This window comes from Zea mays, chromosome 4, assembly GCF_902167145.1.
Source record: "Zea mays cultivar B73 chromosome 4, Zm-B73-REFERENCE-NAM-5.0, whole genome shotgun sequence".
Lineage (NCBI taxonomy): Eukaryota > Viridiplantae > Streptophyta > Magnoliopsida > Poales > Poaceae > Zea > Zea mays.
The window spans coordinates 18198083-18214143 of NC_050099.1; the positions used below are offsets into that span (position 1 = coordinate 18198083).

The 16061-nt window shown below is 41.1% G+C and overlaps 1 protein-coding gene across 2 annotated transcripts; it reads left to right on the plus strand.

Annotated features, from left to right (window-relative positions):
- Positions 1-13376: 13376 nt before the first annotated feature.
- LOC103652898 (putative auxin-responsive protein IAA29) lies at positions 13377-15826 on the plus strand. 2 transcript variants are annotated; one of them, XM_008679889.3, is made up of 5 exons: positions 13377-13413; positions 13587-13808; positions 14713-14839; positions 14950-15011; positions 15312-15826. In XM_008679889.3, exons 2-5 carry the CDS (start codon positions 13619-13621, stop codon positions 15473-15475), a joined length of 543 nt encoding a protein of 180 aa, XP_008678111.1. In that variant the 5' UTR covers positions 13377-13413; positions 13587-13618; the 3' UTR covers positions 15476-15826. The 2 variants fall into 2 exon arrangements, with proteins under 2 accessions (XP_008678111.1, XP_008678112.1); XM_008679890.3 differs by having other exon boundaries at positions 13379-13413; positions 15318-15785.
- Positions 15827-16061: the final 235 nt, after the last annotated feature.

Sequence of the window (16061 nt, forward strand, 5' to 3'; positions counted from 1 at the left end):
CTAGGGCATTTCAAAATGAATTTCGCTTGATGTTTTCTCCCCTTTCGTGTGCATATGTGATGCCTTAACGTTAGTGCTTATAAGTCGCATTTAGCATAGTTCTCAGTTCAGGAGCTGAGCAATAGTAGTTATGCTTAGCCCCCGAATCTGAGTAGTCCGTGCTTTGGAAAAACTCTATTCTTCCCCTATTCAAAATATTTGATTTGTTTGTGCTTATCATTGCTGAACTTATGTGTTTTCTTTCTTTTTAAGAAAGGTTTTCTCTAAAAACATAGATCACAAATTAGATCCAATCCTCACCTTATGCTTCCATTCTTATCTTAACCCATCTCAAGAGAAAAGCACCTGACCTAAGAAGATACCGAGAAGCTTACCCTTGAATCCTGGAATAAGCTACAGAAGGAACCTGTCCAGTTGCTCAGTCAAAAGGACCGACCGTGAGAATCAAAGCACTACCCCTGAGTCAAGGTAAACAGAAAAAGAGGACAGAAGGAGTTATTACCATACAGAGAGGCAAAGATTCTTGGAACCAAAGTCCACAAACATCAGGGTCATCGACCCCACCACCCACCCGTGCCCCCCGTACGCGTGCCCTGCCTCCAACCACCGCCCCACTCCCCCTTGCAGCGCACTACCACCGCCCCACGCCCCTTTGCAGCGCACCCACCACCGCCATCATCGTCGGCAACACCAGCCCCCCTCCCCTTATCGCACCCGCTGCCGCGTAGCACCTACTCCATCACCACTACTCCGCAACCGGACACCCCCGCTCGCCTATAAATCCCCCCCACCAGCCCCCTCAACTCCCAACTCGCTCAACGCACACTCCAGATAAATCCCCTCTGCCAAATCGCAAGCAACTCCATTTTCCACTCCCTTGCTCCTAAGATCACAATGCTTGGTGATTCTTGGGTTGAAGACTGTTGCACATGGTTCATAGTCTTTGGTTTCCTCCAGTGTATGATAGTAATACTCTTTGATAGAATCCTCCAGTGGGAAGAGCAAAGAGAAAGAAAGAGGCAGTGAAAAGTTAAAAGTGAGAAGAGAAAAGAAGATAATGAAGAGAAGATAAGAAGAAGGTTCTCCCGGAATCAACCCTATGTCAGTCATCTCTCCGCAGCCTGCTCAAGCAGCAACAGCAGAAGAAGGCCCCGTAACACCCTTGTTATGAGGTACTTCAAGGAGTTCAAATCCCCAAGATTCAAGAGATCTACCCTCATTCATTTTAAGTGGGGTAGTGTTCCAGCCAAGTTCCTGCTATGGAGAAAAAGAAGAAGGCCTGTAGCAAGCTTGTGGAGTACCAGATCATCCAAGCATATAAGTTTCTGGATGAGAAGTGGTCACCCAAGTTCCGTTGATGAAGCACCAGAAGACCAATCAAGGAAGGAATCCATGTGGAAGTTCGCAAGAGGAAGGTTTGCGTGTTGGCATCGATGCTTCTTCAATAAGCTAGCTGCCAAGCGAAACCTAGAAGGCTGAAGATGATCTTTGAGTAGCCAGAATCAGCGTTTGCAACCGGATGCTCCTCAAAGACCAGATTTTGTTGAAGTTCCATCTCCTCGAAGAGTTGCAAAGTGAAGATATGTAGCTGAAGTAAAGCTATACCCATAACCCTTCTAAGCCGAATCTCGAGGACGAGATTCCTTTTAAGTGGGGTAGATTTGTAGCATCCCAAAAATTCAAATCCTGAAATTTTCTCAAACTTGCCCTAAATTCAAAATGAATTTCAAGTTTCATTTCAAAATGTTTGTTTGCGAGTTGATATCAACAAATAAAATATAGTGGTCTATATTATCTCCAAAATCCTCCTCAAAATACCTACAAATATTTCCCGAGTGATCCCCCTCAAATTCTTTCCAGAAATACTGCCCAGATATTTCCTAGTGATCCCCTTCAAGTTTTTTCCAGAAATACTGCTCAACTATTCCACCGATATATCTTCGGATATTTTCCTCTTGAGAAATACCTTCAGAATCATTTTTCAAGACCCTACAAATATTTTCTTCATAACTTCCCTCATGCCCATACGTATACGTATGCCTCCGGTGTCATACGGTGAGCTCTACAAGCTAATCTCACTTATACAAGACAAATACATGCTAATCTCCCACTAATCCTCTCATCCTCCCCCTAATCCTCTCATCCCTCCCCCTAATCCCCCCCACCATGGCTATAAATAGAGGAGCAAGGGCCTCCTCTCATCCCACCCCAAGCCATTTCATGGCAACTCTCTTCCCCCCCACACCCACTCCATGTTCCACACAAGCACACACTAGCACAAGGATCGTTCGATCGTTCTTCGATCGTTCGTCCCCTATTCTTAGTTTGTTCGTTCGTTCGTCCGATCGTTCGATCGTTCGTCCGATCGTTCATGGTTCGTTCGTCCGTTCGTCCGATTGTTCGATCGTTCGTCCGTTCGTTCGTCCATATAATCTTTTTCCTACCGTTATGCTGCCGAAATCCCGATCGTTCGTTCGATCATTCGATCGTTCATCGTTCGTTCATAGTTCCTATTCATCGTTCATCGTTCGTTCATAGTCCCTATTCATCGTTCTTCTAGATAATCTTTGTCCTGCCGTTATGCTGCCGAAATTCCGATCGTTCGTTCGTTCGATCATTCGATCGTTCATCGTTCGTTCATAGTCCCTATTCTTCGTTCATCATTCGTTCATAGCCCCTATTCATCGTTTTTCCAGATAATCTTTGTCCTGCCGTTATGCTGCCGAAATTTCGATCGTTCGTTCGTCCGATCATTCGATCGTTCGTCCGTTCGTTCATCCAAATAATCTTTTTCCTGCTGTTATGCTGCCAAAATTCCGATCGTCCGTTCGTCCGATCATTCGATCGTTCGTCCGTTCGTTCATAGTTCCTATTCATCGTTCGTTCATACGACTATTCACTATCACTATTCACCATTACTATTCATTGTTACTATTCACATACACTATTCATCATCGTTACTATTTATTATTACTATTCATCATCGTTACTATTTATCATTACTATTCATCATCGTTACTATTCATCATCGTTACTACTCATCTACGATATCTAGTAACTTTTTCGTCATCACTATTCATCGTTACTATTCATCGATTAGCCGATCACCCCAAATTTCAACTACTCATACATCATGCTGTCCAGTCCACCTAAGACCAGCCAGACCCATATTCCAGTCATATGAACTCCGGTGACTGTGATTTTCCTTCCAGTAGGGAACTTCCCATCTGGTCACCCATCCTAGGTTTCTCCAAGTTGAGCATGCTTAACTTTGAGATTCCTTCGAACCAGGCTCCCAAACTTAGATTCCAATAATTCTCATTTCTTAATTCTTATCAAATTATTCCTTATCCAACCATGCCATCCCTTAAGCATGGTTCATATTCCAGAAAACTCCCAAAGTACTCTTGTCCCATATTCTGCCTATAACTCTCCTGTTCATACTAAGTCAGACGACTCATTCGTCACTATTCTCACCAACAGTGAACTTCACTGTGCTACACCACATACACCCAGCTATAAATACACCCAGCTACCCTCTCCCTCTCCACACACTCAACACCCTCAGCCAAGGCAAACACCCCACCCACTTAGTTACTCTGCTCTGCCGGCTACACGCATAGTGTCGCTTCGCCTCCAGTCCACCCTCCTGGTAAGCACCTCCGCTCCACCACTAGTAGTATCTCAACACCACATGACACAGATTCTACTCAAGACTCTACCCATCCATATATCGCTATTCTGACCACTATACTAAATATTTGTTGGTATACTTTCTTGTTTGTATGTTTGCTTATTCATGTTGCATAGTTATCGGAGTGTTCGTGTCGTCTCGTGGAGGCCAGATCCGCAAGTCTACGCTAGGTGGTGGAGCCAGAAGCCAGTTCCGTGAGCTCCCCTTCCCCCTTCGCTGAATAAGCATGGCAAGCTCACTGGATCCCTTTGATGCATAAATTACCTATGTTTTACAACCACAACCCTCAGCCTGTTATTTTATGCATAATATGATTTTGAGACAAGTTATTATGGCCACCCAGCCGCTTGCCTCAATCAATCCCTGATATAATTGTTACAAATGATTTGAGGAAAGGTGTGAGTTTTCAAAAGAAAATGCTTTTCAAAATGTGTTTGATGAAGGGTTTTCACCCTTATCACATTTGAGTAGGGATGATCAAGGACTCCCTGGTTTAGGGGAGGGCCTAAGGTGATGGCTCAGCTGGTTTAGGCGTGAGCAGAAGGATTGTCCCCTCTTATAAGGACCGGTTTGTCATATTTCACTACCTGTACTCTTTAATAGTACAACCACTCAAGACTGTGTGGGCAGTCACTCAATCTGAACTCGTACGGTCCAACCCCAGGGTTATGAAGGATGGGGAGCACCGGGAGGATAAGGAGGGGGAAAGTATTGTCCGGTTTGGACATGGTGGTGGCCTGACTCCTTCCGGATAACCGATAAGGTTAGGACGTGCGGGAAAAGAAAGAGATTCGGATTCGGGTCTCACTAGCTATGAGATCGCAGAGCCGGACTAGTGGGTAAAGTGTACACCTCTGCGCAGAGTTTGAAAACCTATTCGAATAGTCTGTGTCCACAGGAATGGACGAGTCTGGTGTGGTATGTCAATTAGTGTTTTGTTTTCAAAAAAAATAGGTGCGTTTGAGAAAAGTGGTTTTTAAAAAGGTTCAGCGGTTGAGCCGTGAGCTATGGTGGACGGGAAGTCCAGTAGCTATTTTTGAAAAAGGAAAAACTAGTGGGAAACTGCTCAGATACCTGGATGGTTTAGTCCAGGGGATTTTGTTCTAATATTGAAAAACTTCCTGCTCCTTTTGGAGAGGATGCGCTTTGCAAAAATAAAAAATGTTTTTTCAAAACAACCCTGCATAAAATATTGCTGTTTCTGCAAAATATCCTGAGCTCCACATATTCCATGCATTATATCTGATTTCCCCATTCCGCGGGTGAAGGTGGGCTGCTGAGTACGTTTGTACTCACCCTTGCTTATTTGTTGTTTTTCAGAAAAAGGAGATCGGGTAAGAGTTACGACTGTTCCCAACCTTGCCTGTGGCTGTTGGACCGCTGATTTGCTTCGCTGCGTATATCGGGCTGCTTCAGCCCCACTTTGATGATATGTCTCGAGTTGTGGACCAACTCTTAAAGTTGTTTGCCACCTTTGTAGGTTTGTCTCGTTTAAGCAGATTTGGTATCATCTGATGTATAAATGTGTTTACTAGCCTCCTGGGACTAGTAATTGTATCACATTTGAGTCCCAGAGGATTGGGGACGCTTCACGTGTCCCTGCCCAGATGGGTTGATGCAAGATGGAACACAAGAGGGAAATGAAGCTTATGTTATCTTGCACCGGGGTGCTCGTAGTAGGGGTTACAAGCGTTGCGAGAGAGCGAGAGCGAGAGAGGGAGAGGAAGAGAGGGTTCGGCCTTGAGGTGAGCTGTCTGAGTCTGCCTCTACCACGTCTCTCCTACTCTGCCTGCCTCTGCTTGTTCGTACATCACATGTTCGTACGTTCCTCTCCCTTCTCCCCTTAGGAAGGCCCTGGACATCCCCTTTTATAGATACAAAGAGATGTCCAGCTGTACAATGGGGGTGTAGCTATGAGCTAACGTGGCTGGCGGAGAAATGACTTGAGTCTGTACATGTACCAACATGGCCGTTGGAGAAGTGCCTTGAGTCCTGTAGAAGCACAGCTGGCGGTGCGGCACGGATCCTGCTGACGTTTCCTTGCTTCCGTAGGGGGTTGAGAGCAAACGACGTCATGGGCGCACGCGGGGAACCATCATTACCTGTTACTAGAGTAACTTAGATGGTACACCGGTCTTGTTTCCTCGTAGCCTGAGGCGGCTAGCTAGGGATAGGGTCATGATGTATCCCCTGTAGCATAGTTGATTCCGAGGCCTGAGGTCGGGCGAGGCAGCGACTCCTCCCGAGGCCGAGGCTGAGGTCGGGCGAGGTTGTGACTCCTCCCGAGGCCGAGGCTGAGGTTGGGCGAGGCGGAGACCTCCTCCCGAGGCCAAGGCTGAGGTCGAGGCCCAGGGTCGGGCGAGGCGGAGGCCTTCTCCCGAGGCCGAGGCCGAGGCCGAGGCTGAGGCCTGAGATCGGGCGAGGCGGAGCTCCTTGTTGCGCCCGAGGCTGAACTCGGGGGAGGCCACGACTTACTATTGCTAGTCTTGCCCTGGTGGTTGGCACAGTAGTCGGAACGGGATGAACAGTGCTGTCCTCCTTTTAGAACGGTCAGTAAAGGGGCGAAGTGACTGCGGTCACTTCGACCTTGCCGACTGAGGCGCGCGTGTCAGGATAAGGTGTCAGGCGATCCCCGCATTAAATGCGTATGCGATATGGTCGGTTGGTAAGGCGATTTGGGCGAGGTCGCTGCACGACAAAGTCTGCCCGAGTTGGGCTTCGGGCGAGCCGAGGGTGCGTCTGCTGACTGAGGGGACCCTCGGTCGAGGCGTGAATCCGTCCGGGACTACCGTCCTTGCCCGAGGCTGGGCTCGGATGAGGTTGCGTCCCTTGGTAGACGAGGCTTGCGCTTTATCAGTCGTTTATGGTTTGTTCTGAAGATGTTTTCCAGCCGGATTAAGGAGCATTGGGGGTACCCCTAATTACGGTCCCCGACAGATGGCGTTTCAAACCGTGGAAAGGCATGTACCCCTTCATCTTAAAACTATAATAGGTAGTCTCATGCTAGTGGAACTTTGTAAAGACCTCATAGTGGATCCCTAGCCATTCACCTTGAAAGTGTCTAAGGGCCATGCAAACCCAAGCTAGAGGAGAAACACGACTTGTGGGTAAAAATGTGCAACCTGTGAAGAGTATAAAACTGATATATCAGTCGTGCTCACGGTCATGAGCGGCTCGGACCCTCGCATGAGTAAATGATGGAATTAAATTTTACTTGACATGCATTTGCATTGTGGGATTTCAATATTGATCATTTATTTAATTGGGTTGGTATTCACTTATACTTAGTAACCACTAATAAAATTTCGACCAATAAAATTAAAAGCTATCTCAGCCTCGGCCACTTTCCTTTGTAAGTCTTACACTACACTTTTTTCACACTTGCTGAGCGATGACCGTATGGGAGCTCACCCTTGGTATAATCACATCAGGTCAAGAGCAGGTACCGCCGAAGGAGGATCATGAAGATGAGTTCAGAAAGATCTAGGCCATCGTCTCCCAATGAACTGTGTTTGTGGAGGATCATTGTCATAATATGGTATAATTTATTTAGTTATTTTGTATAGAAATTGTATTAAGTAATAAAGATGTGACATTGATTTCTATACACTGAGTTGCCATATGTGTGAGACTTGATCCCGGCACACATGTGAGACTTATCTGGATTTGTCCTCAAATTTGGGTGTGACAAAAATTCAAAACCTAATTTGAATTGAATTTGAAACTTTGAAAATGAAGAAAAAAGATAAATAGAAAATAGAAAAAAGGAAGAAGAACCTGCTCACGGGACTATTTGCAAGCTGACTTAGCTCTCCTCTCACCTGCACCACCCAACTTCACGCTAGCTAGCCTACTCGTCGCCTGATGCCGAGAAGTGGACCCAGGTGTCAACCTCACCCATGACCAACGCATGTGCTGACTCCCTCACCAGCCTTTTCCTTATCGGTGCGTTGTCGCGTCGACCATTGGCATGCGGGCCTAGTTGTTTTGAACCTTCTTCCTGGATGTGATCGCAACGAACATTGGGCCCCTAAGATGTAGCATTTGCTCCCAAATACATGAAAATAAGAAACATTGGGTTTGTTACTGGTTAGAAGCTCATATGTTGTCTTCTTGAGGAGACGATGAAGATAGAGATAATTAATGGCATGGCAGGCCATATTCATGGCTTCTGACCAAAATCGTTCTAGCATCTTGTATTTTTGCCATATCGATGAGAGTCTGGTTCGTTCTCTATACTACACCATTTTGTTGTGGAGTATAGGGAGTGAAGAACTCATGCTTGATGCCTTCCTCCTCAAGGTATTCCTCAACTTGAAGATTCTTGAATTCCGATTTGTTATCGCTTCTTATCTTCTTCACCTTTAGCTCAAACTAATTTTGAGCCCGCCTTAAGCAGCGCTTGAGGGTTTCTTGGGTTTCATATTTATCCTTGCCTTGGTTCCCATCTCCAAAGATGATCGTGTCACGGGAATTCTTATTCTTGACATAGGAGGTGAACATCTTCTTCTCCCTTGTCATGTGGTTTGTGCATCCGCTATCAATGATCTAGCTTGAGCCCCCGGATGCATAAACCTACAAGGAATTTAGGCTTGGGGTTTAGGTCCCCAACTTTTTGTTGGGTCCTCCCAGGTTAGTTACATAAGGTTTTGGAACCCAAATGCAAGTCTTACCTCTCTTGCATTTTGGTCCCACACTGGTAGCAACAATTTTATTATTGTTACGATAAATTACATAGGAAGCATCAAAAGTACGAAATAAAATAAAAGGACCATGAGATGAATTCCTATCCTTAGACGCGTGAGAATCATTATGAGATGCATGGCGCATAGGTCTACTCCTACTATGAGCATAAGAACCACTAGATGAAGCAATCATAGTGTAAGGAGCAAAAACAACATCATGACACTTATGTAAAACAAGATGATCAATACATGCATCATGATGAACATTACGAGCATTATGATAAACATTCTTAAAATGAGAATATAAATAAGCATGGTTCTTCTTTTCATGAAAAGAATGTGGGCTACTAGCCATAGGTGCCTTTCCCTTCTCCCTAGTGAAGTTGGGGGCCTTTTGGCTCTTTGTGTCCTTGGTTCCCTTTTGGAAACCAAGTTCATCCTTAATGGAGGGATGTCTACCAATGGTGTAGGCATCCCTAGCAAACTTAATCTTATCACATTTATATTTGCAAATTTTAAGTTGACCATGAAGTTTAGCAATATCATCATTCAACTTGGAAATAGTAGAGGCATGACCATTGCAAGCATTGACATCAAAATCCTTACATCTATTGCAAATGGATACATGCTTTAAAGATGAACTAGTATCACTTAACTTTTTTAGTCTAGCATTTAAATCGACATTAAGACTCTTAAGGCCAGAAATAGAAGTATGACAAGAAGATAACTCAGAAGCAAGCATTTCATTGTTCTTTATTTCTGGCGCAAGGGATTTTTTTACTTCTACAACTTTATCATGTTCCTCATAAAGTAAATCCTCTTATTTTTCTAGCAGTCTATTCTTTTCATTAAGAGCATCAATTAATTCATTGATTTTATCTACTTTTGATCTTTCTAAGCCTTTAAAGAGATCACTATAGTCTATATCATCATCCGAATCATCATCACTAGAGGAAGTGTACTTGGGGCATCATGAGAGCGTACCTTCTTCTCTTTTTCCATGAGTAAAGTGTGATGCTCATTGGGGAAGAGGGAGGACTTGTTGAAGACAGAGGTAACAAGTCCCTCGTCGTCGGAGTCGGAAGAAGAGCAGTCCGAGTCCTATTCCTTGCTGATGTGTGCCTTGCCCTTCTTCTTCCTATAGAAATTTTCTTCTCCTTGTTCCCTTTCTTGTCTTGGTCCTGGTCATTTTCATTATCGGGTCATTGAGCAATCAAATGACTGGACTTGCCGCACTTGAAGCACGAACACTTCCCCTTGATTTGTTCTTATTGGGGTAGTCCTTGCGTCCCTTCATAGCGGTCTTGAAGCGCTTGATCACAAGCGCCATCTCGTCCTCATTGAGACCGGTCGCCTCAACTCGCACCACCTTGTCGAGGAGCGCCTCCTTGTTGGTTATTGCTTTGAGTGCAACGGGTTGGGGCTCATAGTGAGGAAGAGGTCCGTTGGCGATGTCATTGATGTACCTTGCTTCCTTTACCATCGTGCGCCCACTCACAAACTTACCAATAATTTCTTCGGGTGACCTTTTAGTATACCTAGTGTTCTCAAGAATAAGATTTACAAGATGATGATCAATAACACTAAATAACCTTAGCATTAGGCGCACAACGTCATGATCGGTCCATCTTGTGCTTCGATAGCTTCAGATCTTGTTCACCAGGGTCTTGAGCCTATTGTATGTGTCGGTTGGCTCTTCAACCTCTTCATGGTGAACCTCCTAGCTCGCCTTCCACCAACTCCATCTTGGTGATCGTTGTGATGTCATTCCCCTCATGAAACATCTTGAGAGTGTCCCATATCTCCTTAGTGTTGTCCAAGCCATTGACCTTGTTATATTCATCCTTGCATAGAGATGCTAGAAGTATGGTAGTAGCTTGGGAATTTTTATGAATTTGCTTATGAATATGAATGGCATCATCATTATCATCATAATGCATTCCATTTTCTACTATGTCCCAAATTCTTGGGTGGAGTGAAAATAAATGACTACGCATCTTATGACTCCACCAAAAATAGTCTTCCCCATCAAAGTGAGGGGGCTTGCCAAGATGAATGGATAATAAATGAGCAGTTAAACCATAAGGAATGCGAGTGTAATTAAAAGACGTCTTAGAGTAATTTTTGCTAAAGAGACCCTTGGTTTTTATTAAAAATAACATGTAGTCCATCCTAGTTGAAACCAAGGGCTGGAAATATACTTTTCAAACCATGTCGGCTATACTTAATTAGAAATATACCCTTGAATATTTAAGAATGAATTAAAATTCATAACAAATTCATGTATAACTCAAACTAAATGATGTTGGTCTCAAATAGATTGTAAATCTACATAGATTAATTATCAAACATTTTTCAACCAATATTTTTTTGTATTTAGTGTATTGTTTCTTATTTTGTATCCATGTTTGTTGTATATGTACGAGTAGACTCAGCACCAATGGAGCCACCTTTGAGGACCATGAGAACCCCAAAGAAGGCAAGTATTTCATGACCCTTTTACCTATTACATTAAATGTTAACCATTGTTTTGGCTAAAGTTTTGCTCCCTATAGGATTTACCTTAGTAATTGTTTACCCTGTCCTTGATCACACAAGAATTTTGGGAACATATTTAGTAGATAATTGCTAGTGCTCTACATGTTTCAAAAAGAGAAGTGTTTTCAACTTTTATGAAACTTGTTTATAAAATATGTTTTTAGCAAACCATGGGAACATAATGCATGTGATAGGATTGCTCAAGTGTCTCGCCCTAAGGACCGGTTCATCGAGCGACCACCTGGGAAAATAATACAACCACAAGGCCTATATGACCTATGGCCTTGATCAAGTAATTAGGGGGAACCTATGTGGACATTGGTCATGGTAGATGGGGATGAGGAAGGATCTTTGGCCACACCTACACTTGACTAGGTGATGGGGCAGATGTCTCTGGAGGGCTTACATGTGAGGTAGTGTGTGGGGAGATATTGTGGGAGATTCCTCCAAATATTCTACCATGAAACTAATACATATAGGGGATCGTTTGTAAATGTCTCATAGTGAACCCTGACTCACATCCTTGGAAGGGGTGTATGGATCTTGCAAACCCTGGCAGTCAGGTAATACAACTTATAGGTAAAGTTGTACAACCTCTACAGAGTGTAAAATTGATTAATCAGTCATGCTCACTGTTAAGAGCGACCTTGGGATCCTCATAGATTTTTGTTTACAAACGCAAAACATCGAGGAGCTGATGCACGTGATGGTTTCAAAAGGTTCACCATGAGACATGGTGATTGGTTAATTTTGAGATACAATGAACAATTTTTTTGCACCCGCAAAAGGTTTGTGTGACATTCATTAATAGAATAAAAAAAGAAATAAAACAGGGATAAAACACTAGCCCCTAGAGGCCGATGTAAACATGCTATAGGGATCTCCAGCCTAAAGAGGACAGAATAAACTAGGTAAGAAAAATAGGAGGCTGCAGCGACCTACTCATAAGGTCACTAAGCCCAGTGGCCCCAGCCCTACACCATAAGATGCCTTCATTAGAGACGGATTGTATAACAACCCTTTCTTCGGGTCTACCTCCTTTGAATACACAATCATTGTGATGCTTCCACACCTCCCAAGTTGTGAGGATTTTCAAAGGTCTATGAGTTTTTTAGTTTTTGTCTTTGTTCTCCTCACTATTGGTTTACTATATTCATGGAAATCTAAACAATAATACTTTCAATTAAACTATGTATCCCTCCTATATGTTAGTTGAATGATGCACCCAAAAAGTGATCAATGACCACTTCTCATAATCTGAACCAAGATTTTACATGATAGAATTGTTTGTTCTGTCATGTTTTTGGTGAAACACTGATAAATTTTAGTTGTGAACAATAAGAGGAATTATTGATTTTTTGTAGAATGGTACTTTGAGTGGAAATTTTTCCTACAACATACTTGTATCAATTATGGAGTAATATATTGAACACAATATGGGAAATTTATTTCAATAATATGTGATGAGACATATGATTTATATTTTTTGTATAAGAAAGAGAAAATTCTACAAAACCGTAGAACATATCAAGGAAAAACCATATAATTACTAGGCAAACCAATTTCATCAATATGCTATGGACTTTAAGAAAGTAACTTTAGAAAGCCACTTCATTTGTTTTTTACACCTAAAGAAGACAACAAACCATGTGGCTGCATATGTAATGGTGAAGGTCAATTATTATGTAACATAAATGTAGTACAACATATTTTAAAGAGTAAGATATGCTAAAATTTATTGATAGGACATTAAATGTTAGAGATATGCATGCATCTCTAAGTCAACAACATATTTTCAATTGAACCCTTATAGTTTGCTAATGCAAAATTTACTGGTTAAAAAGTTAACATTTGATTGGACCAACAATAATTTAATTTTGTTTAAGTACTTTTGAATCCTAATGAGGTGATAAAATTGTATAAAATCAAAGCCTATAAAAAATTTAGTAATAAATAACCTTAACATGTCATTGTATATGTGTACTTTTAAATAATTTAAAAATATTTTTTAGTCCATAAATTGAATATTGGAAAACTAAATAATAACTAATCAAAAGTAGAAGTGTAAAATGAAAGAAATTGGATGTTAGATTATATACATGAATAAAACGGTAAATATGATCTTTATATACTATACAAACATATGATTTTATATATTACAAATTCGCACACTATATACTACACTTTAGAATTTATATTTTGCAAGTTGGTGCAATATATATATATATATATATATATATATATATATATATATATATATATATATATATATATATATATATATATATATATATATATAGTGTGTGTGGAGACCAAAACACTAGCTATCTTGGAACATTTTGTAAATACTATATTATACCAGGATGGAGTTGTAAAAAATGGCTATTCCAACTGAACTTCATTTAATAGTAGGGTCAATCCATGTGTTATAAATACCCACAGTTGGTACTCGACTAGGAATGCCTATTGTGATCTGTACGGATATCATCTATCAAGGTTAGGAGAAACCTTGCATCCTAACATTTCATTTGTTTCAATTTTTTCAATACTAGAGTCATGATTTTCTCTATGACACAATATATGCAATTTTTCCTAGTGACAAGTAATTTGAGTATGTTAACATATATTTTAAACAAATAACTTATTCTATTTTTTTGTTTACCTAACAGAGAGCTTACTAGGAGTCTGACACTAATCTCTTATGGATGAGATGAAGAGTACAAATACTTCTATTGCGCCTGAGGTTGAGGTGCATCCTGGATTCTCACCATCGAGGTTTGTGAAGGTTTTTATGCAAGGTGAAGTTGTTGGGAGGAAGATAAATCTGGCCACTCACCAGAACTATGCCTCGTTGTCCTTCGCTTTAAAAAGATTAGGCAACAACTATTCTAGTAAGTAAAACTTTTCCATACACATCTTTTGTCAATATGTTGGTGTAGTTGTTCTGGATTCACTTAGATTGGTAGAATTTATTGCATAAAATCTTTGACTATGATCCATCCAACTCACCATACTTGTCTACACCAAGATTAACATTATATATAATCCTAGCAATCAATTTGGTAGAGGATCCAGATTGTACATACTATCTAGTAGTTATGGCATATATGGAAGGAATCTTATAAAATCTCAAGTCAATTTTTTTGTGATGTATGCAAAACCGTGAGGGGGCAAGAATTAACATTAGTGTATCTTGTAAAAAATTGCGGCTTTTAATTAGGGCCAAGTACTCAGAGAATCTATTATGTACTCCCTTCGTGGCATAATAATATTTGTTTTAGCTCTTGTTTTATATGTCTATATTAAATAAATAGTGATGAATCTAGACACATACAAAACACATATATTAATTATTGTATGAATCTATTAAAAGGCTAAAACGGATTTTAATTTGGGTTGGAGGGAGTAATATTTTGCTAGTTTTCTGGAAAACAAATAGTAGACTTCCACAATTGATAATTGTACATCAACACTGAACGTAGTTCAAGGTATGGGTGTACAGCTCCATTACCTAGGTGGAAGCCATCTTTGGCTCTATTTTTGGTAACTTTTTTTCCTTAATATAGAATTACAGAGATATATAGGTGCCTCCCACTTTCTAATTTTACAAGTACCTTCATCTATCAAAAATGTTCTTCTATAGAGTAAGTGGTGTTGGATTAATTTCCATTTTTCAAGTAACACAATTATATATTACTTACAAAATCCTTATAAATTTATTTATGAACACAAAACTAAAATATTGTCAAGTATGAATATGACAATACTAATTTATTTGTTTTTTTAATTGCATAGTGCCATCATGCGAGCTTAATGGGTTAGTAAACAATGAAGTTGATGGGGCATCAGATGACAACAACTTCATTCTTTTCTATGATACGATGGATGGTGACCGTTTATTCGTTGGGGAAGTCCCATGGGAGTGAGTCTCTCTCTCTCTCTCTCGTTGTATATATGTTTTGTTTTATTTCTCCTTTCCAAATTACCTACAATGCTTTGTTACGTAAAAGTAGTAACAAGTTAATACTACAGGATTTTCGTCATTTCTGTCAAGAGGATCTACATTGTTCGTGTTCCACAGGAACAAGAGAACGGTACGTGCGCATGTAGTAACACATATTACCTTACATGTTGACACATTCATTTTCTAATCAGGTATAAATTGAAGGGATTAAATCCGTTCCTAGTCAAAATTATTCAGTAGAAAGGGATTTAATTTATCGCAATCCCCTTCAATCCCTAATTCCCCCTATGCAACCGAACAGGACCGATAAAAAACCTAAAGAAGTTGTATTGTACGTGTAATGTACTTAATGCATCATAAGTTGTCATTATCTTACACAACGCCCAACTCGTTATAACATGTCTAAGGTAACAAAGCTCATTGCTGGCAGTTGCAGACAACGGAGAGGAAGAAGACAGAGAGAATGGTGAAGACAATGCTGCTGTTTCTGCTACTGCCCTAGATGGAGATGATATCCCAGCTAATGACGACGACGACGACGTTGTTGATGACGGAGATGCTACGGCCACTACTCCTGCTGATGGAGGTTTCTGAGGAGTCGTAGCCAACTCAAAATATGAAGAAAACAAATAAATAAGCAGCATGCAAGCATGGTTGTGTTTGGAGCTTGGTTGCTGCTTCATATAGCCAACACAAGTTTCAAATCCAGCACTGTAGTTTCAACTACACACACGCTTGTTTTCCATGGCGTTGAACTATTTCTAGTTAACTCATCATAATGCAACTTGGACACCGAATAAGTTGAACCTTATCATGCTATAACCTGTGTTCTACAGAGGTTTAGCGACGATGTAGCTCTTGGAAGCTTCTTGTGGCCTCAAGAAAACGTGCTTCTAACTGTTTTCCTTTATTTTTACTATATATATCCTGTCATGGTGTGATCATTACCTCAGCTAGCTTATCGTAGGAAAAAAAAATAAAATGCATGCTAATTGATTAGCCTGTGTTCTGGTGAGTGGCCAGATTTATTTTCCTCCCAACAGCAACAAAGGCAAGTAGTGCTTCTGACATTATTTCAGGTTCTTCAAACAAAGTTCTGAACCGTTGGCAGTAGAGTCAGTGGGTTTTGTAGGAGGCCATGCCAAAGCAAGATTCCCAGGAACAGCTTCTCCCAATGTTA

Coding starts and splice junctions, on each gene's coding strand:
- LOC103652898 (XM_008679889.3), top strand. CDS start 13,619: ATGGATGAGATGAAGAGTACAAATACTTCTATTGCGCCTGAGGTTGAG. Junction 13,809..14,712: donor ATTAGGCAACAACTATTCTA/GTAAGTAAAACT, acceptor TTAATTGCATAG/TGCCATCATGCGAGCTTAAT. Junction 15,012..15,311: donor TCCACAGGAACAAGAGAACG/GTACGTGCGCAT, acceptor CATTGCTGGCAG/TTGCAGACAACGGAGAGGAA.